The sequence below is a fragment of the Plecotus auritus genome (assembly GCF_963455305.1).
Source record: "Plecotus auritus genome assembly, chromosome: 2".
NCBI classification, from domain to species: domain Eukaryota; kingdom Metazoa; phylum Chordata; class Mammalia; order Chiroptera; family Vespertilionidae; genus Plecotus; species Plecotus auritus.
This window is the reverse complement of record NC_137771.1, coordinates 226,164,868-226,192,789: the sequence shown is the minus strand read 5'-3', so window position 1 is coordinate 226,192,789 and position 27,922 is coordinate 226,164,868. Positions and strand designations below refer to the sequence as shown.

At 58.9% G+C, this 27,922-nt stretch overlaps 1 protein-coding gene across 1 annotated transcript; it reads right to left on the bottom strand.

Annotated features, from left to right (window-relative positions):
- Positions 1-774: 774 nt before the first annotated feature.
- CLDN14 (claudin 14) lies at positions 775-27,165 on the bottom strand (the record flags this gene model as incomplete). Its single annotated transcript, XM_080655146.1, has 2 exons — positions 27,135-27,165; positions 775-1,532 (listed from the first exon to the last, which is right to left on the bottom strand). Exon 2 carries the CDS (start codon positions 1,483-1,485, stop codon positions 775-777), a length of 711 nt encoding a protein of 236 aa, XP_080511272.1. The 5' UTR covers positions 1,486-1,532; positions 27,135-27,165.
- Positions 27,166-27,922: the final 757 nt, after the last annotated feature.

Below are 27,922 nucleotides of genomic sequence, written 5' to 3'. Positions count from 1 at the left end.
GGAAGCCCGTGCTGCCTGCCGGCCGCGGGCTAAGCCAGGACTTGGCACCTGTTGGGATGGCTGTTGCTCGAGTGTCTTTTTTTTTTTTTTTTAATGGTTTCTATTGATTTTAGAGAGAGAAGAGAGAGGGAGAGAAGAGAGAGGGAGAGAGAGAGAAACATCCATGAGAGAGAAACAGCAACATGGATCGGCTACCTCCTGCATGCTCCCTGCTGGTAATCGAGCCGGAACCTGGTCATGTGCCCTGACCGCTTGGCGCATGGGCTGACGCTCAGCCACTGAGCCACACGGGCCGGGCCGTGTTTTGGATGAAGATCCGCTGGGCTCCGGTGAGTCTCCCGCCAGGCGTGGCCCTGCTCACTCCTGAGCGATTCTAGGGCTTCGCGAGGCAGAGCCCCACCGTGTGCCCCGGCTCCCAGCGCCTCCGCGAACAGCACCTCTTGGAAACCGAAGCGGAGACTTTGCATTTCAGAAACAACCACATCCAAAGGTTTATTCCCGTCTTGCAAACAAATCCCACGGGCCAACCCCTCGGTGCTTTTGCCTCGCTGTTTCCCCCCCCCCCCATAAATACGTGTAATGAATACAAAGCCAGAGGACTTTAGTCGTCTTTGGTATTCAGAGCGTTTCCCCTCTTCCTTCCCTCATCCCCGTGTTCCCGCCCATCACGTCCACACGCGTCCTTTGGGCACAGAAGCGGCCCAGCCGTAAACTTAGTGTCGGGGTCCTGGCTGCCGGGGCCCCCCTGGGCTCAGGGAGGCACAGGCCCTGGACTCACACGTAGTCATTGAGCCGGTACCCACTGTATGAGGCCGAGGTGACCGAGGGCGCCCGGTTGTCCTTGTAGGCGGCGGGCGGCCGGTAGGAGGGCGCCGTGGTGGTGGCGGCCCGGGGCTGGGCCGGGTAGGGCCTGGAGGGGGCCTCGTCCAGGCAGGACAGGCAGAGCAGAGTGCCGCCGATGAGCGCCAGGGACGAGGAGATGAAGCCGAGGTACAGGGCCTGCCCGATCTCGAACTTCATGCTGCTGGGCAGCAGCGGGTTGTAGAAGTTCTGCACCACGTCGTGGGTGGTCCAGGCCACGGCCACCATGCAGAGCAGGCCGGCCAGGATGAAGAGCGCGCCGCCCAGCACGGCGCACGTGGCCTTGGTCGGCGTGCCCTTGGCGCAGCGCGTGCACTTGAGGCCCACCACGGCGCAGGCGCAGGCCGCGCCCGCCAGCAGGCAGGAGATGACCATGAGCGCCCGGGCCGCCTGCAGGTCCTGGGGCAGCGCCAGCAGCGAGCGGTAGACCTGGCACTGGTAGATGCCCGTGCTGTGCCACACGCACTCCATCCACAGCCCCTTCAGGTAGGACACGGCCGTCAGGATGTTGGTGCCCACGTGCGCGGTCCGGCGCCAGTGCGGCAGGATGGTGGTGACGAGCGTGCCCACCATGCCCAGGAAGCTGAGCAGGAAGCCCAGCAGCTGCACGGCCATGCTCGCCATGGCCCCGCCGGGCAGGGGCCGCGCTCGCTCAGGCGCCCGCAGGGGTCCTACGGGAGCAAAGGGCAGGAGAGAGAGGAAACGGTTAAATATCATCTCGGTGCACGTATTTTTGCCCCGGAAACTGAGTTTCCACAGGCAGTTGGCATGATCATGAATATCTTTTATTTATTTACGAATGGCCCGGTGCACGGATTCATGCACATTCAAAGGAAATTAATTAGAAGAAATATTTTAATATTGGGCTCCCTCCTCTCTGGTTCCGGAGTGCATCACCCCAGAACCGCCGCTGCCAAGTCACTGCAGCTTGGCAGCTCCTGCCCCCTGGTGGCCAGTGCGCATTACATGGACCGGCTGGTGGATGATCGGATGGTCACTTAGCCCTTTATAGATATAGATAGATCTTTATTATTATTTTATTATTTTTAAAATATATTTTACTGATTTTTTACAGAGAGGAAGGGAGAGGAATAGAGAGTTAGAAACATCGATGAGAGAGAAACATTGATCAGCTGCCTCCTGCACACCTCCCACTGGGGATGTGCCCGCAACCAAGGTACATGGCCTTGACCGGAATCGAACCCGGGACCCTCCAGTCCGCAGGCCGACGCTCTATCCACTGAGCCAAACCAGCTAGGGCGATATAGATAGATTTTTTAAAATGCATGTTTACTGATTTCAGAGAGGAAAGGAGAGAGAGATAGAAACATCCATGATGAGAGAGAATCATTGATGGACTGCCTCCTGCACGCCCCCTCCTGGGGATCGAGCCCACAACCCAGACATGTGCCCTTGACCGGAATAGAATGGTGACCTCCTGGTTCACAGGTAGGCGCTCAACCACTGAGCCACGCCTGCTGGGCGACCATGAACGTATTTTAACGAACAGTTTCTGAGACTTCGGTGGAGTGAGCTGCTATGCCTCATTTCCTGCAGGGATGACAGTGAGTCTGGCTGGCCCGGCCCCTCCAGGACCCCGGGGAAGGCCAGCCAGCGCCCATTTCTATCTCTCGGCACTTACCAATCGCATGTGGGCGTGCTGCCTCGTGTCCACCTGCACACACTTCCCCGGCATTGAATCTCAGTCATCCTGCCCGGTCAGTCACCCCTCCCGTGTCAGATCCACAGAGGGGCTGACCGTGTTCGTGTGTCCTGACCCTGGGAGGCCCCTGCGCGCCCACGTAGGAGGAGTGGGGCATCCACAGGCCAGATGCTGCCTCCCAGGACCCCCGGGCGGGACGTGACCTCAGAGTGTCCAGTGGGGCCGGGGGCAGGAACCACCCAGGCTGCCAGCTCCTCAGGCCCTGCCACCAGGACCCCGAACAGTGACCCTCCCGCTGGGCGGGCGTCTCCCTCCCACTCGGCAGAGGGCGGGGCGAGCGGCTTATACACAAGCTGCCCCTGGCTGCGAGGCATCCCAGAGGGTTAGGAACAGTCGGGTCTCGGCAAAATCCAGAGCCCTCTGGGGGCAAGGACTGCGCCCGGGGAAGGGCCTGGCACAGAGGGGCCACTCAGGAAATCCCGGGAAAGCGGGCGGGAGGCCGGGAGGGTGGAGCAGAAATACCCAGTGGAGCCTCTCGCTCCTCCCTCCTGCCTGGGCACCGTGCCCCTCACCCCCTGGGTGAATGGGGCCTCTCTCTGGTGCTTCTCTTCCTCTTTCAAGCGAGGGAGGGGACTTCATGGCCCTCAAGTAGCTTCCGAAGGGACACACCCTTTGTGCCGATGAGGTCATTTCACTGTCCACCACGGGTGAGGCATTCAATAAGCAAAAACCCACTTCCTTCTCCCCAGAGCAGACCCTGCACCTCAGCGGGCAGGCTGCAGGGGGCAGCACCGGGCCGGCAGGGCCTCTCAGCAAGGCAGCCGTTCTCCGCACTCTTTGGGGTCCCACAGCCTCCTTGTCTTCAATTCTGGGGCCCGTGGTGAAGGAAGCCCCTGAATTGCGATGAAGGATTGGGTTGTGACCAACAAGTGACACTTCCACCGGGAGCCTATCCCAGCATCCATATATACGTAGATTGACTTCAGAGAGGAAGGGAGAAGGAGAGAGAGAGAGAGACATCCATGATGAGAGCGGGTCATTGATCGGCTGCCTCTTGCACGCCCCCCACTGGGGATCAAGCCTGCAACCTGGGCCTGTGCCCTGACCGGGGATGGAACCGTGACCTCCTGGTTCCTAGGCCGATGCACAACCCCTGAGCCACGCCCGCCGGGGCCCTCCGTCCTTTTTGAAAAGATGGATTTAGACGTTCATAGGGGCTTCAGTGTCTCAGCACTGTGGGAGGCAGCCCTGGCTCTGCCCTGGGAACAAACAAACCGGGTAACGACCAAGGACAGGTGCCCAGAGGACGCGCTGCGGTCTGGGGGGGGGGGGGCGGGAGGGGGGGCTCGGTTCGTGCTGCTGTTCAATGATCGTTTGCTCAGGACCCGTTTCCTCGCACAAACCGTCTGCCGCTTGGCCCCGCGCTTCTCCTGGCGAGGCTGCTTTCTTCCGGAGGTCTTCCTCCATGCGGCGGGTGTGCGTGCTGGGTGTGGGCGCTGGGTCGGGGCTGGGGAGCCCCCCAATCCCTCTGCCGTCCTCGGTCACAGCCGGGAGGGGTGGGGCCCACAGCGGAGGCGCTCTGATGTGCGGGCAGAGCTGCTGCCGGCCTGCCTGGTGCCCTGGCGCCAACAGAGCTGACCCCCACGGTGCCTGTTCACGGGCCTGAGCGGGGCCTGGCGCCTGCCAGCTCACTCACTCCCCGCGTAACCCAGCGCAGCAGCTGCCGTTCGTTCAGGCGCAGGGAAACCGGCTGCAAGGCGGGGGGGCGGGGGGGGGGCATTCGAGGCCCGGCCTGGCTAGTGCCGTCCATGATTTTTTTTTAAAAATATATTTTATTGATTTCTTACAGAGAGGAAGGGAGAGGGATAGAGAGTCAGAAACATCGATGAGAGAGAAACATCGATCAGCTGCCTCCTGCACACCTCCCACTGGAGATGTGCCCGCAACCAAGGTACGTGCCCTTGACCGGAATCGAACCCGGGACCCTTCAGTCCGCAGGCCGACGCTCTATCCACTGAGCCACACCGGTCAGGGCACCGTCCATGATTTATGTTCTCCCTCAAACACTGTTCTCCTCAATTCAGCAGGCCTGACGCTGGGGGAGGCCGGGGTGGGGGTCTAGGTGTCATCAGTGTGTTTCTCCCTGAGAACTTGTCAGACGGGCCTCGGGCCCACTGCAGGAGTTCCGTGGGGAGGGGACAGCTGCTCTGGGGCTGGGGACTGAGGGGTGGCCCAGGGCCAGGGACTCGCAGCACCGGAAGCGGGACAGTCCCAGGCAAATCAGGACGGGTGGTCCCCTGGGAGCCCGGAGGCTGCGGACTCCTCCAAACGGCCTCGGAGACCCGCCCGAGGCTGTCTCTGGCCGATGGCCGCAGAGGCTGTCCCCTGTCCAGGCCGTTCCGAGGCTTCTCGCGGCCCTTGCTAGTCAAGGTCAACCTCATTAAGCACACGGATGCTCGGGGATTTGGCATAAACACGGAGCCTGCTTGACCCCGTGAGGCTCGGGAGGGGGCCAGTTTATGGGAGTCTATTTATGGGGGACGATGGCTGCTTCTTCAGGAACCACGAGGCGGCTATTTCCAAACGTGCGCAGAAGGCCTTGCTGATGTAAGAAGAGAGTGTTAATGAGCCCCACTCCCAGCCACCCCCACCCCCCTCCCCCAGGAGGTACAGGCGGCTGTTCCTGGCATCAGGCCATGATTCAGCCTCCCAGCGAACACGGTTCCCTTTGGAGCCACTGGATGGAGAAACAACTTCGAATGAATGAGTCGTTTGGAAGCCACCTAAACTCATCTCCGGGCGGAACGCACCCCGGCGTGGCCTCGCAGGAGGGGCAGGCAGTGCGCGTCGGCTCCACGGCCTCGTGGGGGGCCTGGCTTCGCCTGGGGGCTCCCCTTTGCCTGCAGACACGTGTGTGTGCTCATGGAAGCACTGGCTAGAGAGACGCAGGCCCAAGACAAACCGGGTCCGGGGCTCAGGCTCCGAGGGGACCTGTGGGCCGGCGGGTGGGCGGATGTAAGGGCTTGGCATTCCAGCGATACCCGGTGGGTCTTGCCTTTGGGCTCACGAAGCCCCCAAAGCAGGGTCCTGGGTGGGCACGTGGGGCGTGGGGCCCGGCGGTTCCGAGCAGCATTCCCACCGCTGCTGCTGGGAGGCTGCGCCTGGGGGACCTGGGGGCGGGGCCCGAGAAGAGCCGCTCTCATGCTCAGCCTGTCCTCCCAGGAACTTCCTCCTGTTCCCCCGCCCCCCCCGCCCCCCCCCCCACCCCCCGGTCCCCGTGCGGCACTTTCTTAACTTGTCTGACGGGAGACATCCTCCCCGACTCTCCCAAGGGACGACTTGAAGTTGGATCGCCGAGGCCAGTGGACTTGGACCCCACGAGCCCGCTGAGGGTTAACGGGCGGGGTGAGAAGGGTGCTAAGAAGAGACAGTTTGATTTTGGGGGGCGAATGACCTTCCATAGGAGGGCCAGCAGGATGCTCCGATTTGCCCCCCAAAGAGGCGCCAACACCCAGGCGGAAAAGTAACGTGAATGTCCGTGGGGGCGGCTGGGGGCCCATCGGCTGTGTGAGCAGCACATCACGCTTTGCCTCGTCTCCTCCCTCGGTTGTTTAAAGGAGAATGAAAACACCCCAAACCGGCCCCTCCGGCCCTTGGGGAGCTCCGGCCCCGGCCCTGCCCGGCTCGCCTGCCTGGGCCCCGCTGGTCTGCTCGGACCTCCCTCCCAACTGGGTGTGGTCTCAGCAGCTTAGCGGGTGGGCAGCCGGCCGGGACAGGGGACAGGCGTGCAGCTGGCCCGGCCCTGCCCCTGCTTCCTTACCGTCCAGGGCCCCTCGGGCCCTGTTACGATAGGGTTTGTCTCGGGGCACATGGCTCCCGGCTCTTCCCCACCCGCACCGCTGAAGGTGGGGTCAGACCCGGGGCGGAGAAGGCACGTCACCCACGGGGACATAGGGCACAGCCAGGCGCCTTGGAAGTTTCTAGAACCCGGGCCCTCCTGTCTGGGTGAAGCGTGGATGGCTTGGCCACTCACGCCTCCTCTCTGCTCGGCCCAGCAGTGGGTGCGGGTTGAGGGCCATTGGGGACCGGGTCCTCACACCACGCCTGCCCCCGGCTCCTGGCGTGGCTGTGGGTCCATGCGGGGACAGCTGAAATGTGTTTCCTGGAGGCTGATCGGGACAGTGAAGAGCTGTCTTACCGGGACGTGGTCCTCAGACCTCGTAAGAACGCGGCGTTGCCTCCACTTGCATGTTCAGCAGTTTAAGAAAACGTCTGGCTCAGAGCACTCTTGGCCTCGCCCCCCCCCTCCCGCCCCCCAGCCAGTTACTCATTAGATCTTCCCTAAACGCTGGAATTTGAGAACCAAGAATAGCCTCAAGGGAGGTTTGGACTCACCTAAATGAGACACATGAGCAAAAACACCCAATAGGGAAAAGAAAATTACTTCTATGCCATATGGGAATGAAATGGCTTCAACTAGTCATTCCTAAGTACATGCCATCTATACTAATAAAAGGGTAATATGCTAATTAGACTGGGAGACCTTCCTGACGTCCTTCCGGACAAAGCCATGGTGGCGGGCTGAGGCAGAGGTGGTTAGGGGCGATCAGGCCAGGAGGGGAGGGCAGTTGGGGGCAATCAGGCCACAGGGGGGGGCAGTTGGGGGCCACAGGGATCAGGCCTAAACCGGCAGTCGGACATCCCCTGAGGAGTCCCAGATTGGAGAGGGTGCAGGCTGGGCTGAGGGACACCCTGCCCCCCCCCCATGCATGAATTTCGTGCACCAGGCCTCTAGTTCTTCATAACAAGACACTGTGGTTCTGAATCACGTACAAAGCAACGACTCTGTCTCCCAGAATCTCACTCCGGAGGCGCTACTCCAGTCCATTTCCTCATGCAAGTGCGTGTGAATGTGAGGAAGTGGTCAGCATTGCCGTGGGAAATCCATTTCATGTTCACTTAGGATGGGCCGTCCTGTGGGCGTTTGGCTCTGAAAATGAAGTTTCCTTCATGAATATCCCAAACTTTCTGTAACGTTCCCGGGGTTACTTTCCAGACTGGCAGGCATCTGTAGTTTGAATGTACGAGGCCTCTGTGCCACCCACACATGGCCCGGAGGAGCTGTAAGAAGTCAGTCATGTAACCGTCATAAGAGAAAGGCCGAGACAGAATACTTACATGACCAACCTACACTGAGTGGCCAGATTAGTATGATCTCTGAACGCATAATCACCTGGCCCCTCAGTGTATTTGTATCTCAAATGAGCACCAAAAGTATTCTAGACTTTTGCTGGAGATCAACCACCTCTTTGCCCTGAGCTTTCTATCAGCCAGTGCAAAGGGGAAAGCTGATCAGGTGCACAATTTATGCAGGCGTCCTCAAACTACGGCCCGCGGGCCACATGTGGCCCGCCAAGGACATGGATCCGGTCCGCCGGGTGCCGCTGCCTGTCCTGCTTAGCAGCCGACGCGTCCCGGGCCCGCAGTGCACATAGGAATTTGTTCATAGTTGTTTTTTTTTTAAACTATAGTCCGGCCCTCCAACGGTCTGAGGGACAGGGAACTGGCCCCCTGTTTAAAAAGTGTGAGGACCCCTGATTTATAGTATCTTTGATATCAAATAAATGAGGTGCTCAAGAGAAGTACACTGAGTGGCCAGATGATTATGCGTTCAGAGATCATCATAATCTGGCCACTCCGTGTATTACTGACTGGTACTTGGGGCTCGCTCCTGTCGTTCAGGACCAGTGGGGAATATCTTGCCCAAATCTGATACACACGACAATTTACAGGTTAAAAGTTGGCCCTCTGTTTTGGACGAGTAAAGGAAAAGCTATTTTTCATAACAAGCCCTGGTTTGGGGAAAGGCCAGGTCAATGCACATGAAGGTGTGAGATGCGGTTACGGGCGCGGAGGCCATTCGCAATTCAGCGAGATGGAGCGGGCTCTTGGTTTACCGGGAACTGCAGGCTCAGTTACCACAGCCATTAAAACCCTGCACCGTTTCCCAGGAGACATCAACCCTTGCATTCCAAGTCCCCAGGTTTCACTAGGACCCATTAAAAAGGCAGTCGGTCGACATGTAAAAACGAACGATTGGGTTTCATTTAACGAGCGACGTGGGTGCCTGTGCATCGCTGCTTTCCCTGCTGACTGCTGTGTCGGTGTGCGGAGTCGTATTTCATTTTTCAAGTTACAGGAGACCGGAAGCTTGCCACACAAGAAAAGATTAGGAAAGTAACAAACAAACAAACAAACAAACACACCTAACCAGCTGGCGTGGCCCCGTGGTTGAGCATCGACCTGTGAACCAGGAGATCACGGTTCGATTCCCAGGCAGGGCACATGCCCGGGTTGTGGGCTCGACCCCCAGTAGGGGGCGTGCAGGAGGCAGCCCATCCATGATTCTCTCTCATCATTGATGTTTCTCTCTCTCCCTCTCCCTTCCTCTCTGAAATCAATAAAAACTTATTTAAAACAACAACAACAACCCCCCACCCCCCCCAACAAGCACAGGTTCTAAGGATGTTGCCTCCGGGACTAGATGGCAGTCAGGCGAGTCGTAGTTGACCTGTCCTTTGGGAAAGCATTCGATGAGGGCTGCCGGGGGTGCGTGTGCCCCCCAAGGGGCCGAGGGGAAGTCCTAGTCCCAGTGCCTCTCGATGTGACCCTGTTTGGAGGCAGGGTCATTGCCAATGTGATTAGCGAAGAGGGGGTCACACTGGAGGGGGTCGGCCGTGTGAAGACCGAGATTCAGGGAGGACACCAGGTGACAGCAGGCAGAGATGGGGTGATGCCACCACAGGAAGCTAAGGGCTCCCGGCAACACAGGGAGGTGGGAGGGCGGGAGGGACAGAAGCGCCTCGCATCCTTCCACGGAGCCGCCCCGCGGACACCAAGCCGCCTCGTTTGTGGCCCTTGGTTTCGGCGGCCCCGGGACCCCGAGGCGGGGACTCGCTGGGTGACAGACGGCATGGGAGTTACAGGGAAAAAGCTCTCCTGCCTGAATACGGAAGGGGGTCCCCTCCCAGAGAGGCCCTGAGCGCGGCCTGGGGGCTGCGCAGCTGTCACGGAAAGCAACACGTCCCCACCCACCGCGGAGCGCGCCCGGGGCCTGGAGGAGGAAGGGTCTGGAAGCCCTCTGACCTCAGGAAAACTCAAGGGCAAGTGCCAGCTGCAGGGAGCAACCCAGACAGCGAACCTCCCCCCGCCCCTCCCCCCCCTCCCCCGGCTTCTCCAGGCTGGGAAAGCACACGGACTGGGGCCCCCGAGTCCGAGTCGGGCTCCATGTGCGCACTGGGCTGGGCTGCGCCGGGCTCCTCTGACCTTTCCAGGCGGATGTCTGGTTTCTTAACCCCGAGACCATGCACCCCCGGCCCGGGGCAGCCAGGCTTGGGCAGTGGCTCCGAAGCTGCCTGGCTCACGCTGGGATCCGTGGAGCCCCGTGGGGCCTCCCGCGGGCACTCCCGTCGAAACGGAAGTGAAAACACGGATGAGATGGCAAGGTCGTGGGCTTCGTCTGCTTGTGAAGATGGCATCGCTGAGCGCCGAACTGGAAACAGGTCGCAGTGACGGAAGACAAGGCGTCACCTGAGAGCCGAGGTTTCCTCCTGCCGAGTGAGATGCCGGGAAAGTGATGTTGATGCGCCTTCTCTGTAAGTGCGGCCTGCCAGCCGGGTGCAGAGGCTGGTGATATTAACGATGGAGTAAGGCCATCCCAGCTCAGCTCACTGTGTACGCCCAGCGCCGGCCGAACGTCCCATCGGCGTGAACGCAGTGAACCCTTCACAGATGCCCCCGGTGCTGCTGTCCCCACTTCCAGATGGGGGCGGAGGCTGAGGGGCTCAGTGACCTGCCCACGGTCACACCAGGCCAGAGGCCCCGGCCGCGATGATGGGGTGCTGAGAAGAGGGTGGCTTCCAGATACATTTGAAGGGGCGGCTGGCAGGGTCTGCTGATGGCTGAGCTGGGGGTGGGGGAGCCAGCTGTCCATCTTGCTCTGGGGTTTCTGTCTTGGGCAACTAACGGGAAGTATGGAGTTGCCGTGTATTGAGACTGAGGACAGTGGAGGGGGGAGGGTTTGGGTTGGGAGGGTGAAGGATAGGAACGAGTTTCGTTTCGTGAAACACCAATCAGAAAGAATGTATGCACCCCTGTGTCCATAGCAGCGGTATTTACAATAGCCAAGATCTGGAAACAGCTCACGTGCTCATCAGTAAATGCATAAATAAGAAAGCTGTGGCACATTTACACAATCCATCCTCCGGGGTCATGGAAAAGAAGAAAATCTGACTTTTTTTAAAAAAAATATTTTTATTGATTTCAGAGAAGAAGGGAGAGCGAGGGAGAGAGAAACATCAATGATGAGAGAGAATCATTGATCGGCTGCCTCCTGCACACCTCCTACTGGGGATCGAACCCACAACCCGGGCATGTGCCCTTGATTGGAATCGAACCCGGGACCCTTCAGTCCGCAGGGCAATGCTCTATCCACTGAGCCACACCAGCTAGGGCGGAAATCTTACTCTTCGTGGACAGCATGGATGGACCTGGAGAGCATTATGCTCAGTGAAATAAGCCCGTCAGAGAAAGACAAGCACCATATGATATCACTCATATGTGGAATCTAATGAACAAAATAGAGAAAAACAAAATAGAACCAGAGGCACGGATACATGAGCAGACAGCCTGACAGCTGTCAGGGGGTGGGGAGGGGGACTGGGTGAAGGAAGGGGAAGGGATTCCCCAAAGAACATACATGCATGGCCCAGGGACACGGACAACAGTGTGATGAGGGCCAAGGGAAGGGGGGGGCTGGATGGAGACGGACAAAGGGGACACCTGTAATAGTGTCAACAATAAAAATAAAGTAAAAAAAAAAAAAAAGAGTTTCATTTTGGACACGCGTTTGGGATGGACCTCACCACCCAAGTGGGGCACCATCGCTGGAGAGCCAGGTGCAGAGGTCAAGCTTGGAACCGAGACGGAGCCCCGGGAGTGTCCACAGGGAAGGGCAGGAGCCACGGACGGAGTCCAGAACCTTCCAACCTCCGACATCGTGCCAGGGAGGGGGCGGGCGGAGCCAGCCCAGAGGGAGAGAGGCGAGAGGTAAAAAGTGCCAAGTCGGACAGAGTGGTGCCGGTGTCAGGCCCGGGCATCAGATAACCCGCGTCATCGGAGCGCTGAGGAGCCATCGCGGGGCTCAGCACCGAGGGAAACTGGAGACCTTGGAACACAGTTTCGGTGGAGCGATGGGGAGGGGGTCACGAGAGAATCAGGGGTTCAGGAGGGAATGAGCCCGGATAATTCTTTCGAGGGCTGGGACCATCAGGGGGAACCAGGAAACGCAGCAAGAGCTGTAGGATGGGGGGTCTTCCTCTGGGGCCCGGGGGCCATGGACTTCAGGGAACCTGGACCCTGGACGGGGGACAGTTGTATGTTTTATTTCACCCTCTTCTCGCTGAGAACAAGCATCTCCTCTGCTTGTGAAGAGAGGCAGCCGCCGACAGCCACGTGACCGGCGCCTCCGCCTTTATCACCGACAGAGACCACTGAGAGCTTGCGTGTCAGTTCCGACACCCCGAGAGATGGTGCACCCTGACGCTGTTTCCAAAGCATGGCGGCGGGGGCCCCCGGGGTCCTGCGAGGTGACGCAGCAATAGAGGCGCATGCAGTCCTAGGAGCGATGGTTGTAAAACATGTTGATGATTGTACGTCGGTTGTTGTTGACCATGGACTTCCTTCATGGTCCCGGGACCGTGCACGTCTGTAAAAGCCTTGTTTGGGGGAGGGACGCTGGGCTTCACCAGGTTGCCAGAGGCACCCCATCAAGAACCCCCCGCTCAGCTGGGGACGCAGCCGGGAGGGGCTTTGCTGATCTGTTGTTGTCTGGGGGGGGCGGGCGGGAGGAGCCGCGTGCCTCTGGAGGGGCCGTGAGAGGGCCGGCATGGTGACGCTGAAGAGGTGTCCTGGGTGGGGGACCGCGGGGACCCGGGGTGCAGGGCCAGACCAGGCGCCCGCGGCTCCTTCCAGAACAGGGGGCCGTGCAGGGAGCCCGGGGCGAGGCAGTGGGCGCGTGGCTGGCCTCGGATGGTTCCAGTCTTCTCGGGGGGACGTTTTTATGGCCCCCGAAGAGGAATCCGAGTTCCTTCCTTCTTACAGGTTTCTCGGCTGGTGTTTCAGAGGCATCGATCCATCACGCCGCCGGGAAGTCAGGCCCCGGGAGCTTAAGAGACTTTTGCAAACAGATGGCGCCAGATACGAAGAACAGAGGGAAGAACAGAGGCCGCTTCGCATCGGAGTAATTGGGGGCCAGCGGCGCAGGCTTCCGGGACCCACCTGGCTGCCGCCTCCTCACAGCTGCTCCTCGGAGCCACTGGAAGATGCCGAGATGCGAGGTGTAAACCCGGGAGCCCGTGGGAAGGACGCCCGGCCGCTGAGGCCCACGCACTGACCTTCATCCCCGGGACCGGGAGGCGGATCGGGGTCCCCTGAAGCGACTCTGGCCCCGGGGCTGGGCCCAGACGCAGAGCTGGGGTGCTGGGAGAAGGCGGGATGGGCTCAACTCTGGTCCCAAGACTTCAAAGCTAAACCGAGTGATTAAGAGATTTTTGCCCTTAAAGACGGCAGGCATTAAATCTCTCGGTGGGAATGTTCAGCCCAAAGCAGTGCCCGGCGGGGCTCCGAGGTTGGGGGGCCCTGTCAGGGCACTAATCCCGGTCCCTTTCTACTTTGCCTGTGGCCCCCCTGCAGGCTTGGGCCTCCCTGCCCGTCCTGGGGCGGCCGTGGCAGCTGTTGGGGGTGAGGAGCTCAAGGTCACGGCAGGAGGATTAACTCCCAGATCGGATGGCCTGGGATTTCCTGTCCTTGGGACCGTGTTTTACCTTATTAAGGGAGGCCTGTGAGCGTCCCACCCTGCTCCCAGCCGGTGTGTGTGTGTGAGTGCGTGTGTGTATGTGTCTCCCAGCCGGTGTGTGTGTGTGAGTGTGTGTGTGTGTGTGTGTGTGTGTGTGTGTCTCCCAGCCGGTGTGTGTGTGTGTGTGTGTGTGAGTGTGTGTGTGTGTGTGTATGTGTGTGTGTGTCTCCCAGCCGGTGTATGTGTGTGTGTGTGAGTGTGTCTGAGTGTGTGTGTGTGTGTATATGTGTGTGTGTCTCCCAGCCGGTGTATGTGTGTGTGTGTGAGTGTGTGTGAGTGTGTGTGTGTGTGTGTATATGTGTGTGTGTCTCCCAGCCGGTGTGTGTGTGTGTGTGTGAGTGTGTGTGAGTGTGTGTGAGTGTGTGTGTGTATATGTGTGTGTGTCTCCCAGCCGGTGTATGTGTGTGTGTGTGAGTGTGTCTGAGTGTGTGTGTGTGTGTGTATATGTGTGTGTGTCTCCCAGCCGGTGTATGTGTGTGTGTGTGAGTGTGTGTGAGTGTGTGTGTGTGTGTGTGTATATGTGTGTGTGTCTCCCAGCCGGTGTGTGTGTGTGAGTGTGTGTGAGTGTGTGTGAGTGTGTGTGTGTATATGTGTGTGTGTCTCCCAGCCGGTGTATGTGTGTGTGTGTGAGTGTGTGTGAGTGTGTGTGTGTGTGTGTGTGTCTCCCAGCCAGGTGTGTGTGTGTGAGTGTGTGTGTGTATGTGTCTCCCAGCCGGTGTGTGTGTGTGAGTGTGTGTGTGTGTGTGTGTCTCCCAGCTGGTGTGTGTGAGTGTGTGTGTGTGTCTCCCAGCCAGGTGTGTGTGTGTGAGTGTGTGTGTGTATGTGTCTCCCAGCCGGTGTGTGTGTGTGTGAGTGTGTGTGTGTGTGTGTGTGTCTCCCAGCGGCGGCTCCGGAGCCTGCGGCCGGCCTGGCCCGTGGGGAAGCAGGAAGCGGTGCCTCTTGTCCTCCTCCCCTCGGACGGGGCGGAGAGCGTCTGGCCATGACTGTGCCGGGCACACGTGCCATTTGGTGGGTGGTTAGCCGCCCCGAGCACCACACGGCAGCCGGCCGCGGCAGGCATTCAGCACCGACCAGAAACGTCATTTCTGCGCTTTAGGGAATGCTGATCCGTCTGCAGAGCATCTTCCGAGACGCCTCGGCGACCCCCCAGGGCCGTGGGAGGAGCCTTGCCACCCAGGCTGGCACCGAAGGCCGCCCACGGTCCAGCCAGCCCATCGCGCTGGGTCCATGGGCTGTGTGCCCTCTCTGGGTCCGGGCTCCCGGCTCCCCAGGTTTCAGGCTCCATCCTGGTAGTGGGTGTGCAGGAGGCAGCTGATCTTTCTCTCCTTCTCTCCCTCTCCCTTCCTCTCTCCTCCTCTCCCCCGCCAGCACCATCAGCGGGTGTGAGCGATGGCTGCTGGCCCTGATTGCCCCTGAGGGCTTCTCTACCTCCCCATGCTCCTGGGGGGCAATCAGGGCAGTAGCCACCGCTCGCACCCGCTGATGGCATCGGCCCCTCTTGCACCCGCTGACGGCGTCGACCCCTCTTGCACCCGCTGATGGCGTCGGCCCCACTCGCACCTGCTGACAGCGTCGGCCCCACTCGCACCCGCTGACGGCGTCGGCCCCTCTTGCACCCGCTGACGGTACGGAGCTATTGGGGCTGGTGACAGCAGCAGGTGCGAGCAGGGCCGGTGCCGGCAGCGCATGGGAGCGGTGGCGGCGGGAGTGGAGCGGCCGGCAGACAGGAGACTGGGGCTGTGGCAGGAGGGGCTGGGTGGGGGTGCAATGGATGGGCCAAGACCCACCCCTGTGCCCACCGCCGCCTCAGTTCCTTTCAGGGTGCACGAATCCGTGCCCTGGGCCTCTCGTCCTAGATAACAAAAGCCTAACATGCTAAATGTCTGACCATTCATTTGACCGTTCAACCGCTCACTATGATGCGCACTGACCACCAGGGGGCAGACGCTCAGACTGGTAGGTTAGCTTGCTGCTGGGGTCCGGCCAATTGGGACTGGGGGAGACTGGCTAGACACGCCCTGCAGCCTTCCCGTGGCCCCTCCCCAGCCGGCCAACCTCCCGCGGTCCCTTCCAGGCCAGCCGGCCCCGGACTGAGTGAGATGGCCCCTACTGGCCCCAATTGGCCCTGATCGGGACTGGGCCAGACGGACCAAACATGCCCTGGACGAATCGGTGCACCGGGCCTCTAGCATTTTAGTAACTATGTAGGTGCCAGGTGGGCACTGGAAATATCGGGGGTCACTTTGTGAAGTACACGATTGTCTAACCACCATGCTGTTTACCTGAAACTGTTACAAAAAATAGTGAATGTAGACTGCAGTTGAAAAGTAAATTTTAACGAGAGAGAGAGAGAGAGAGAGAGAGAGAGAGAGAGAGAGAGAGAGAGATTCCAGGCCCTGACCCAGACCTGCTGAATCAGGATTTGAGGAGGTGGGTCTGGAACTTGTGTTTTATGTCAACCCGGCCCCAGGCTGGGTGAATCAGGTTGAAAATCACGGATCCAGACATGCGGACAGTAAGTATTGATTCTAGACGGGCCGCGGGAGTCGAAGACAAGCCGGTGACTAACGGTGGCTCAGAGCCAGCGGGGCAAAGCCAAAGCGATGCATGCGTCCTGGTGACCATCCGCGGCAAGGGCTGCCGGTCTCCGAGGCAAAGCAACATCCTCACCAAATGGGGCTGATGGGGGGCCTGGGGGTCTCCCGAGTGACCCGGCAGCAGTTGGAGCCCAGAAGCCCGTCCAGCCTCAGACAGCCCCCCCTGCACCCCCTCCCCCGCCCCCCGTGTTCCCGCGGGTCCCCCAGGGCGGAGAGGAGCGGGCGCTGTCCGTTTACAATGTTGGCTTTGCCTTTGGAGCCCCTCAGGGCAAGCAGGACAGGTTTCCCAGTGGGGTTGACTTGGCCTCGCTGCTAAGTTCCCGCTTCTTAGCCTGTTTATTTCAAGTCAGCACCCGGCCCCGTACCCAGGAGCCCAGCAGGGGTCTAACCGAAATCGGAGGTGGCAAAGGGAACGCTGGGGGCGGATCGAGCTCCCCCATGCTGCCCTCTCCGCCTGGAGCCGACCTGTGGTCTGGCTGCTGCGTTAGGGCGGCCTGGGGCTGGCAGCCTCCACCTCCCGCTGCAGCCACTGCTGCCTGGGCACCGTGACCACCCAGCCGCCGCCGGCCCACCACAGGGTCTGAAGGATTATTTCCCAGGAAGGCCATCTATTCCTGTTCTTGTTGTTGCTGTTAATCCTCATGTGAACATATTTTCCCATTGATTTTTAGAGAGAGTGGCAGGGAGGGGGAGAGACCGAGAAACATCGATGTGAGAGAAACACATTGATTGGTTGCCTCCTGCCCTGACCAGGGCTAGGGATGGAGCCTGCAACAGAGGTACGTGCCCTTGATCAGAATCGAACCCAGGACCCTTCAGTCCTTGGGCTGACGCTCTGCCCACTGAGCCAACCCACCTAGGGCCAATCTATTCCATTTTTAAGCTCCTGTTTTATCTTATTGTCTTTTTGAAAATTGGACTACCTCTCAGTCGCAAATCATGGACCCCTTTCAAACGTTTACTCCCAAGGGTTCAATAGAGAGCATGTTGCACTTTAATAGTAATCGCCACCTCTGTGCCAGCGCCTCCATTTCATCGCCTCACCCAGTCCCCGCAGACGCCTGCACGCTGCGCTGTGGGCCTTCCCAGGTCCCGCTCAGCGATGACCGAACAAGCTGGGGGGTAAGTGAGTAGCCCCCGGGGACCAGCTGAGAGGTGAGGAGCGGGCGTGGCACTCAGCACCACGGTTCTCGGGGGCCGGCCTGCTCTCCACCTGGTGAGGACCCGGGGCCGGAACTTCCTTCCCTGCCTTGGAGGAGGGAGGAACCGTGGGTGGCCGAGGGCCAGCCCTGTTTGCACGCGGCCTGTCTGCCAGGGTGTGTGAGCCACCGGAGAAGTGAGGGAGGTCCCGGTTTCTAGGGACACATCTGCAGGGAGTTTCTGTCCACGTCCCACGTCTCTTTCACCAAAGCGAAAAGCACATTGTGTGGGCGGCAGGCACAGGCTCAGATCCGGTCGGGACACAGGCAGGGCCTTTGGGAGTTGGCCACCGTCACCTGACCCCGGGCGGCCACACTCAGGGGCCTGGGTGTCGCTGGAACCTGGACGGGTGGGGCTGAGACGAGGGAACTGGGCGGGGACTGCTGGGCTTCGGGGAACGGCCCAGGACGCCCACGTTTCCTTCCTGAGGGCCCCCTTCCACATTTCCTGCCGTGTTGACATAGACGCAGCCTCCTGCCCCACACCCACGGGGTCCCCATCCCGATGGATCGATCCACAGTCATTGCAGGCTGTTCCTTTCTTATCAGCAGCCGGGGCCTCGGTCAAGGACCCATAGTTTCTCTATGTGAAGGGACAACCGCAGGCTCCAGCCATCCGGGGCTGTTTTGGTGGAAAGAGGAAATTTGGTGAGAATGTTTTAAGACATTGTCCCTCAGCTGTGAGAGCACTGGATAGAAGAAACGTCCTGTGAATTCTAAAAGTCCTGTTATTCGTTAAATCCAAGGAGCTCTAAAGGGCCAAGCTGTTGTTTAAACACGGGCCCAGGCCTCGACCTTGCACCCACGCTGTCCAGGCTGCGTGCGGTGGGCTGGGAGGGGCTCACGGTCGGTGCTGCCTTGATGTGCTGGACGATCTCCTGCCTTTCCCCAGCGAGCTGAAAGCACAGGAAGGCCAGGCCGGCGTGGCTCCGTGGTTGAGCGTCGACCTATGAACCAGGAGGTCACGGTTCGATTCCCGGTCAGGGCACATGCCCGGGTTGTGGGCTTCATCCCCAATGCGGGGTGCGCAGGAGATAGCCGATCCATGACTCTCTCTCATTATTGATGTTTCTCTCTCTTTCCCTCTCCCTTCCTCTCTGAAATTGATAAAAATACATTAAAAAAAATAAAAGCAGTAAGAAGGACCCACCAAGAGCCACTGGATGTCACCCCACGTGTGCCTGCCGGGAGCCTGAGACGCGTGGCGTTCAGTAGCGTGTACAGGGTTACCAGGCTCACATGGCAGGGTCCAGAACCGCGGAGTCCTTTCTTCCCCAAGCTGTTGCCGGGAAACACTGTTCGGATCCCTGCTGTGGTCTGACGAGTCTCACGTTCTACTATCACACCGGCCAGAAGGTCAGGAGCCATGATGCCGTCTCTGCAGTAGGCTCAGGGGTCGGCCCCATGAGCAGATTCCCTCTCAGCCAAGGAGAGAGAGTCCCAGGAAGCGGTACCGTGACTTCTCCCCTTAGTGACACACAGACATTCCCCCAGAGCGTTGTGGTATGTTAAAGGCGTGTTGCCGCGGTGCCTTGTACATTCTGCAGCCGCTGCTTCACACTCACCCGCGCTCCTGATGTCCCCGGCTGCTCCCTTCCAGTCACCTGCTGTGCGTGAGGGTGTAAGGCCAAAGGCAAGTTGTGCATTGTTTGAGGACACACCAAGTGATGGTGTTTTCAGGGACAACTATTCTCTTGCATAATTATGACCGTTATGAGAAATAAAAGTTGTTTACTATAAAACAAAATGCCGCACATTTCTCAACTACTAAAAAGTCTATATAATATATTTTTAAAAATACATTTTTATTGATTTCAGAGAGGAAGGGAGAGGGAGAGAGAGATAGAAACATCAATGATGAGAGAGAATCATTGATTGGCTGCCTCCTGCAAGCCCCATACTGGGGATTGAGCCCACAACCAGTGCCCTTGACCGGAATCGAACCCGGGACCATCCAGTCCTCAGGCCGGCGCTCTATCCACTGAGCCAAACCGGCTGGGACAAGTCTGTATAATCTTGAAAGCATCTGACTTGAGTGAAGGACAAAGTTCTCGACTGGAGCTGCACAGTGGGATGTAAGAGCCTGGGAGATTCTGACGATTCCTCGCGTGGGGGCCCCACGTCGGACCAACCGGAGCAGGTCTGAGGGGAGGGGAAGCTCTGCAGGTGATGTGCACCGGCCGCCAGGGCTGAGGACCACGGAGCCTCGGCAGTAACGGATTTTTAAACCCATGGGTTAGGTCTGATGAATGTCAATGCATTAATGCAGCATACAGGAGAACAGTCTACCTTACACACACTATAATTAAGTCTTGAATCCAATGCAATTACATGCAACAAATGTAATGCATGCAATGAGTCAATGCATACAAAGCAGGTGACCAATAAATAATGAATTCCTACGTGAACATCCTACAAAATTCCACATCAAAGATCGTATTTTGATGAAACTAAGATGTCAACAATTGTAAGACAAAGTAAAAAAAAGATGACATGCCACATATTACAAGCCACATCCCAATTTAAAAAATGTGCAAAGCAGGAAAAGTAATCTGAGTCTTATAATCGATGAAATTCAGCACTTAAAAATGACTATATGGTAATTTTCTGTCTAGTCCACTCCAACCGTTACATCACTAACTCCCACTAGATGCCGCTGTGACCTGATACTTCAGGCTCCAAAAGGAAATCTGAAAAGCAGTTTTCTCAAAGCACTTAACATTGCAGGAGTGCGCCCCTTTTACAGACAAAAGACTTAAAACCCCCCATTCCCAGGAGCTGTTGCTCCTTGTTTTCCTTGCATGAAGGCCCACCCAAAGTATCTGGCAAGGTGTAAAGTTGTTTAAAAAGTGAACTGAGACGGTTGAATGGTTGATGCAATAGAAGAGGTACTATCACCTCCCTTGCAGCCACACGCCCAGATTTCACACGAGGCTTGTCTGCAGCTGGTTAGAGAGAAGGGTCAGGAAGGAGAAGGCTGATGCCCCACTTAGATCAAATGAAAAGGGAAACCCAAGGGAAAGACACCACGTCTTCCAGGCCGAAGACAGCTGTCCCGGTCCCCTGCACACGGTTCCTGCCCAGGACCCAGCAGCTGGGCGGGAAGGGGCCCTGGGCAGAGCTCTGAGCTTAACCCCACACTCAGTGTTAGCGCTGGGCACGGACCCAGGGCCTCGGCGGCTGAGGACCTGACCACGTTCCCTGTGGGACCAGAATCGTGCGCCCAGCGACGTGGGAGAGGCGGCGGGGCCCACGGGAAGCGGTGCTCTGGGTGCGCACCGAGCGGCCTCCACAAACCGCCCCCCTCCAGGGAGAGCGGAGCAGAAACGGAGAGCAGGCCTTCAAAACGTGGATCAAAAGGACGGATTAAGTGTGTCGATAAATCTAATAAAAAGGAACCGGCTTGCCTTTTGTACGTCTTCTTATTTCATTCTCTAGTAGCTCCATACAATCAGGGGTCCTCAAACTTTTTTTTTTTAATATATTTTTTATTGATTTCAGAGGGGAATAGAGATGGAGAGAGAGATAGAAATATCAATGATGAGAATCATTGATTGGCTGCCTCCTGCACAACCCCTACTGGGGATCAAGCCTGCAACCCAGGCATGTGCCCTTGGCCGGAATCGAACCTGGGACCCTTCAGTCTGCAGGCTGACGCTCTATCCACTGAGCAAAACCAGCCAGGGCTGGTCCTCAAACTTTTTAAACAGGGGGCCAGTTCACTGTCCCTCAGACCGTTGGAGGGCCGGACTATAGTTTAAAAAAAAACTATGAACAAATTCCTATGCGCACTGCGGGCCCGGGACGAGTCGGCTGTTAAGCAGGACAGGCAGCAGCACCCGGCGGGCCGGATCAATGTCCTCGGCGGGCCGCATGTGGCCCGCAGGCCGTAGTTTGAGGACCCCTGCGTAGGTCCTTGAGTTACGTCGGAGATCCGTTCCTATGGTGCGATGTTACGCGATTTTCGCCATAAGTCGGAACCCACCTACATAAGCACCTACGTCACCCATGTGGAGCACATACACAGCCGTAATGAAGTGAAACAGTAAAAAAATTTAAAAGGAAGATAACAATTCCTGACCTTTACTTGTGGTAAATAAATAATAAAAAACATAAAGCACATATGTACGTACGTCGAAATGATGCAACTTTTTTTTTAATATTTATAAATAAATGGGAGATGGCGACGTAACCACGGAATGGCATACGTCGAGTCCAACATAACCCGAGGACTGCCTGTATTTCTAGCATTGTACAAAAGTACGGGTCAACAGGAGACTGGGTTTTTTGAAAGCAGCCTTTCACCCCAGAGAGTGTGGGGAGCATTGTAGGAGGTCTGTCCTGAGCTGTGGGGGAGGGAACCCCGGAGCGAGGACCCTGTGGACCCCTTACTGTAGTAATTTCCAAGTGGACAGCATAGGAAAGGCTGATCGACAGAGCAGTTTGATTGTGAAGGACGGGATGGCTGGAGAGGGGAGAAGAATCCTAAGAACAGCTCACCTTGGAGAGCCCAGACTCTAACCTGAGAATACTCCCCCCCACCAGCTCTTCAACTCTCAGAGACCCTGTGCCATCACCCCAGCGGCTCCCCTTGCCCAGCACACACACACACACACACACACACACACACACACACACACACACGTGTGCGCGCGCACGTGCACACACACATATACATGCACACACACACACACACACACACACACACACACGACAACGAGCCTAACACTGGCTTTGTGTGGGTTTTTTCTTCCCTATATCAGGGAAGTTTTCTGTCATTATTTCTTCAAACAGGTTTTCTATTCCTTGCTCAGTATCCTCTCCTTCTGGAACCCCTATTATGAGGATGTTGTTTTGTTTCGTGTTGTCCCAAAGTTCCCTTAGGCTCTCCTCCTTCTTTTTAATTTTTTTTTTCCAGAAGCTGCTCTACTTGGGTATTTTTTCCCATCTTGTCTTCTAGCTCACTGATGCGGTCCTCTGCTTCTTCTAGTCTACTCTTGATGCTTTCTACTGAGTTCTTTACAGCAGCGATGTCATTTTTCATTTCTTCTTGGTTCTTCTTCATTTCCTCTTGGTTCTTGCTCATATTGTCGAATTTGTCTTCCGTTCTTTTCATCCACCTTATGACCATTTCTCTGAATTCTTTCTCTGGAAGGTTACTTGCCTCCATTTCGTTTACTTCCTTTTCTGGTGATGCCTGCTTTTCTTTCATATGCGGGCTGTTTCTTTGTCTCCCCATGGTCTCTCTTCTCCGGATGTCTGGTTATGTAGTGCTCTCTCCTTATCCCAGGCGAAATCTGACCTTTCCGTGGTGGAGTGTAGAGCTCCTCTGAATCCGCACGTTTGCGCCAATTGGGGACCAGTGTTCTGGGGCTCGCAGCTGTTCGGTGGGTGCCGCAATTGTGGATTTTCAGGCTTCTGATAAGCTCCACTTTCCCTTTCAAGATGGCGCAGACTCCGCGTCCGAGCCCGTGACTCTGGGAGGGGTCCCAGCTGCAGTGGGGGCTGCCCGGTCAGGGGAACCCCGTCTAGCAGTCCCCCACCTTCTCCTGGAGTTTAGCTGTCCCTTAACTTGCCAACAAACACTCCTCGTGCGACCCTCAGCTGTTCTTTCTTTCTGCTCCGGGACAAGGCTCGGAACACATCTGTCTATTCTGCCACCATTCCCCCCCCCCAACACTGGCTTTGGGACAGGATGGATTCATGTGGCCGCAGGGAAAAGAAAAGACAAAGCCACTCAGAATTGCCCACATCGGACAGAGTTAGCTTCAGATGAGAAACGCAGAGGGACGTCCATATGTGCACCCTTCCTGGCTGGGCCCAGCCCCCACGGACACACCAGGCCTGGGGGTGAGGGACTACTTGCTGCCCCGACTTCCATTTTCTTTTTCCAGAAGGTGCCTGTGGTGCTACCCTGCTGGTGGGCTCTTGTTTCTGGAAAGCAATTTGGTGATAACGATCGAAATGCAAATTGTGGATGCTCCTCAACCCTCGGCTGGAAATTCATTCCCTAGGTACCCGCTCCAAAGCAAGGTATCACGCAATACCCAACCCTCACGCACTTCCTCACGGGTGAAAGCTCAGGGTCCTGCACTAGGAGGCCAGTGAAGGCGCGGCCCCCATGCAGTTGAACGGTGTGCGCCCTTGGAAGGTGAACTGCACCCCCAGGCGCTCATGCGGAGGGTCCGGGCTCAGGGCTCAGGGCGGCCCTGTCTGTGTAAGAAGGAGGCACATGCCTCGGATCGGGCAGAGAGCCCGTCAGACGCTCTGTATGTGCAAGCTGCTCACAGTGTCACCGCGAGGAACTGGAGCTCAGGGTCAAGGCTGGGGGAAGCACTTCCTGTCAGTATCACTCCCTTCTAGACCATTCTGACTTTGATTGATGTCAGAGAGGAAGGGAGAGAGAGGGAGAGCTAGAACCATCCACGATGACAGAGAATCACGGATCGGCTGCCTCCTGCACGCCCCACGCTGGGGATGGAGCCCGCAACCCGGGCCTGTGCCCTGACCGGGTCCTGGTTCGTGGGTCAACGCTCAACCACTGAGCCACGCTGGCCTGGCACCATTTTGATTTTTTAAAGTAAAACTATTCATTAACTTAATATGGAACCAAGTGCATATTGTGGAGCATCAAAACTTACACGAAATGGCAGCAACGATCAGCCGAAATAAGGACCTGAACCGGGCAGGGGGTGGGGTATAAAATAGTTGTGCTCTGACGTCAAAGAGACACGGGAGGGACCACAGCTCCTGACTGCGCTCATCCGCAGCTGAGTGTTGTTGGCAGAGGGCAGCCCATCCCGGGGGGCCCAGGAGCTCCGCGGGGAGCTGTGGGGAACCCCAGTTCCGGGCACCCTGAAAGCCCAGAGACAGCTGCCCGGTGATGGGCGGGAGGGCCCTGGTCGGTAAGCCCACAGGCCGGGCCCCGGCCCGCTTCGTCCCAGGGGGACAGGAACACACACGTTTCCTGCGCATTCCACCGCGCAGTGCTGGTTCACTAGGTGCCCCTCGCCAAGGAGATACTTTTCTTAAAACTGAGGTAGTATGATTACTAGCCCCCCGCCCCCCGCCCCGCACCCTCAGTCCATGGCGGGAGGCGCTCCTGCCCCGGCCTTCAGCACAGCGCGGTGCTGTGAACGCTCCGAGAACCGGTTTCCAGTGTCGTCCGGAGGTGGGTGTTTTGCAGAACACTGCCCCTTCCACCTGGGCCGGCCTTCCGCCGCCGATCTCACACTCTAGGTGACAGTCTGACCCGTAGTCGTGTGGACAGGTGTTTGGGGGTCATTCGGGATCAAGAGGCAAAGGAAGGCCATCTTGCTGGACGGCAGGACCCTCTCCAGCAGCTCGAGTGGCCTCAGGGGTGGGGGGCGCAGAGGGGAGTGCAGGGGCCACGCGGACCTGGGGGACAGGTGGGAACCCTTGGCATTGAACGCGTGTCATAAGCGGCACCTCGAGCCTGGGGAGGTGACCAAGGGCATGTGAAAGGGGCGTCAGGGAAGGAGCCAGAATTAACCTTCCCTAACTTCGCGCACCTCCTATGTCATGGCCTCTCTGACCGGCTGGCAGGCCCCAGGCCCCGGGGGGGTGGGGGAAGGGGCAAGCAGGCACAGAGCCACCCCCTGCAGGGACACCGGAGGGCTCAGGCCTCTCAGGGCACTTGCAAAGAAACCAATTTCCTCTCAGCCAGGAGAGCCAGCTAAGGCCTGGACGTCTCAAGGACTCATTGCCGGATGCCCAGACCTTAGTCTCCACCAGACTCCCCTCAGGGGAAGTATCCAGAGAGAGGGGGGCACGCCTGCACAGGGGCTGGAGAGGGAGAGGGAGGGGGGGCACGCCTGCACAGGGGCTGGAGAGGGAGAGGGAGGGGGGGCACGCCTGCACAGGGGCTGGGAGAGGGAGGGGGGCACGCCTGCACAGGGGCTGGGAGAGGGAGGGGGGGCACGCCTGCACGGGGGCTGGGAGAGGGAGGGGGGCACGCCTGCACAGGGGCTGGAGAGGGAGAGGGAGGGGGGGCACGCCTGCACAGGGGCTGGGAGAGGGAGAGGGGGGGGCACGCCTGCACAGGGGCTGGGAGAGGGAGAGGGGGGGGCACGCCTGCACAGGGGCTGGGAGAGGGAGGGGGGGCACGCCTGCACAGGGGCTGGGAGAGGGAGAGGGGGGGGCACGCCTGCACAGGGGCTGGGAGAGGGAGAGGGGGGGCACGCCTGCACAGGGGCTGGGAGAGGGAGGGGGGGCACGCCTGCACAGGGGCTGGGAGAGGGAGGGGGGGCACGCCTGCACAGGGGCTGGGAGAGGGAGGGGGGGCACGCCTGCACAGGGGCTGGAGAGGGAGAGGGAGGGGGGGCACGCCTGCACAGGGGCTGGGAGAGGGAGAGGGGGGGGCACGCCTGCACAGGGGCTGGGAGAGGGAGGGGGGGCACGCCTGCACAGGGGCTGGGAGAGGGAGAGGGAGAGGGGGCACGCCTGCACAGGGGCTGGAGAGGGAGAGGGAGGGGGGGGCACGCCTGCACAGGGGCTGGGAGAGGGAGGGGGGCACGCCTGCACAGGCAGGGACTCGGGGTTCTGGGGACCAGGGCCCCTAATAGCGGGCTCTCGTGTTGCTGAGAGGAGACTGCACAGTTCGGGCAGCAATGAATGCCCTGTGGGTGGGGGCGATGGTGCGCTCCCACCCCGGCCTTCCTTCCTGTTGGGCCTGTGAGTTCAGAGCACTCAGCCCTCCCTCTAAGTCAGCACCGAGCAGGTATTTAGAAAGCGGCGTGCACAGCGTCAGGCTGTGGCCCTGTGTCCGCCGCCCCGGGGCACGGCTGCTGCTGTCCCGTCGCCTCCTGCCTTCCAGGGGGGCAGAGGGGCCTCACGCCTGGTGGGACTGCAGCTGCGCAGCAGGGACAGAGCGCAGGGGCGCTGAGGCTGTGGGACTGCGCCTGCGTGCTGACACTTCCTGTGGGGGCCATCTTGGGAGGAAGCGGAAGCTCACGCCGGAAGCCCAGGGGGCGGGGGGGGGGTGGGGGGGGGAATGGGAGGCCGTGCCTTAGGCTAGGACCTAGCTCAGGGGTAGGCAAACTTTTTGACTTGAGGGCCACAATGGGTTCTTAAACTGGACCGGAGGGCCGGAACAAAAGCATGGATGGAGTGTTTGTGTGAACTAATATAAATTCAAAGTAAAGGAGCGGAGGGGAGAGCAAGAGAACCGGATAGAACAGCTGGATCCGGCCCGAGGGCCGTAGTTTGCCCATGGCTGACTAGCTGCTAGGTGGAGCAGGTGGAGCAGGTGGAGCAGGTGGAGCAGGTGCAGGTGTGGCCGTGGTGGCTTCCACGCGGGAGTGGGATGGGGGCAGGTCTTTGGAGCCAGAGACAGGGAGCCTGGTGCTGTGGCCGCGGGTCTCCGAGGCCTCCCACGAGAAGGTGGGGGCGGCGGTGGGTCCCTGTGGAGGGGGCCTGCCACCCAGAACCATCCCCTGGAACAGCCCGGGAGGCCAGGCTGCTTCTCTTGGGGAGAGCAGCTGGTAGCCCCCCGAGGCCCTGACTTAACCGGCACCTTAGAAACTGGAAGTGCGGTCGCCGCTCACCCCCACAGCCTGGCCGTCCCCAAAGAACGGGGCCTGGGCCCCGCTGCAGACACACCGTCCCCTGCCGGGCCCCCTCGCCGTCCAGTGCGGTGAGCACAGCTCCGGCTCGGCCTGGCCCAGCAACCCCTTCCCCGCCCCCCCTCCGAGCCAGACTGGAAATTCCGGAAAAGCCGAGGCACCTGCCCGCAGAGGCAGCGCTGCAAACTTCTACGCTTTGGGCCAGCTCAGTTCCAACTAGCAACTAGAGTCATAATTATCACGATGCATGTTTACGGGTTTTACCTAATGAATCCCTCGGCGTCCTCCTTTTTGACGGGAGCGCCTTCTACCCACCTCATACATCAGGAGAACGGGGGGCCATGTGGTCCGGCTGGGCGGGGTGGTCGCTGGTGTCGGCAGGAGAGCGGAGACCTGGACTCGCACGGTCCCGGGCGGCTGGGCCTGCGTCCAGATGGCTGGGCCTCGCACCCCCTAGGAAGGTAACACATGAAATTGAGGTGGACCAGACCGTAAACTACGAGGAGCAGTGGGCTCCGGCGCGGAGGGCGGTCCCGGGGCCCAGCCTGGGCCTGTTTCTCTAGGAGAGACGGGCTTGGCGAGAGGGAAAACCCATTTGCCCGGGGCCATTTGGCTCCTCTTTAATTACCAGCTAAACCTGAATATTCCGTAGAGAGACGCCTCCTGAAAGAAAACTCCAAGGTGCTGGGCAGGTTTCATCTTTCCCTTTTGACTCCCAGGGTCTGCAGCCATATCCTATCTAATAAAGAGGGAGTATGCTAATTGACCATCACTCCGTCACAAAGATGGCTGCACCCACAGCTGAGGCCAAGTTCCCATAAGGAGCCTTAACGAGCAATCAGCAGGGACCTGAGGCTACACCCTCCCCTGCCCCCATGGGGCTTGACAGGGGACCTCAGGCCGTGTCCCCCACCCCAGCACCAGGCCAGGGGACCTCAGACCGCACCCCCCACCCAGTGGGGCTTGACCGGGGACCTTAAGGTGCCTTCCTGTCCTGGTGCTGGGCTAGGGGAACTCAGGCTACTCCCCCCGCCCCAGCGCCAGGCCGGGGGACCTCAGGCCGCACCCCCTGCCTGGCTGGGCTTGACAGGAGACCTCAGGCC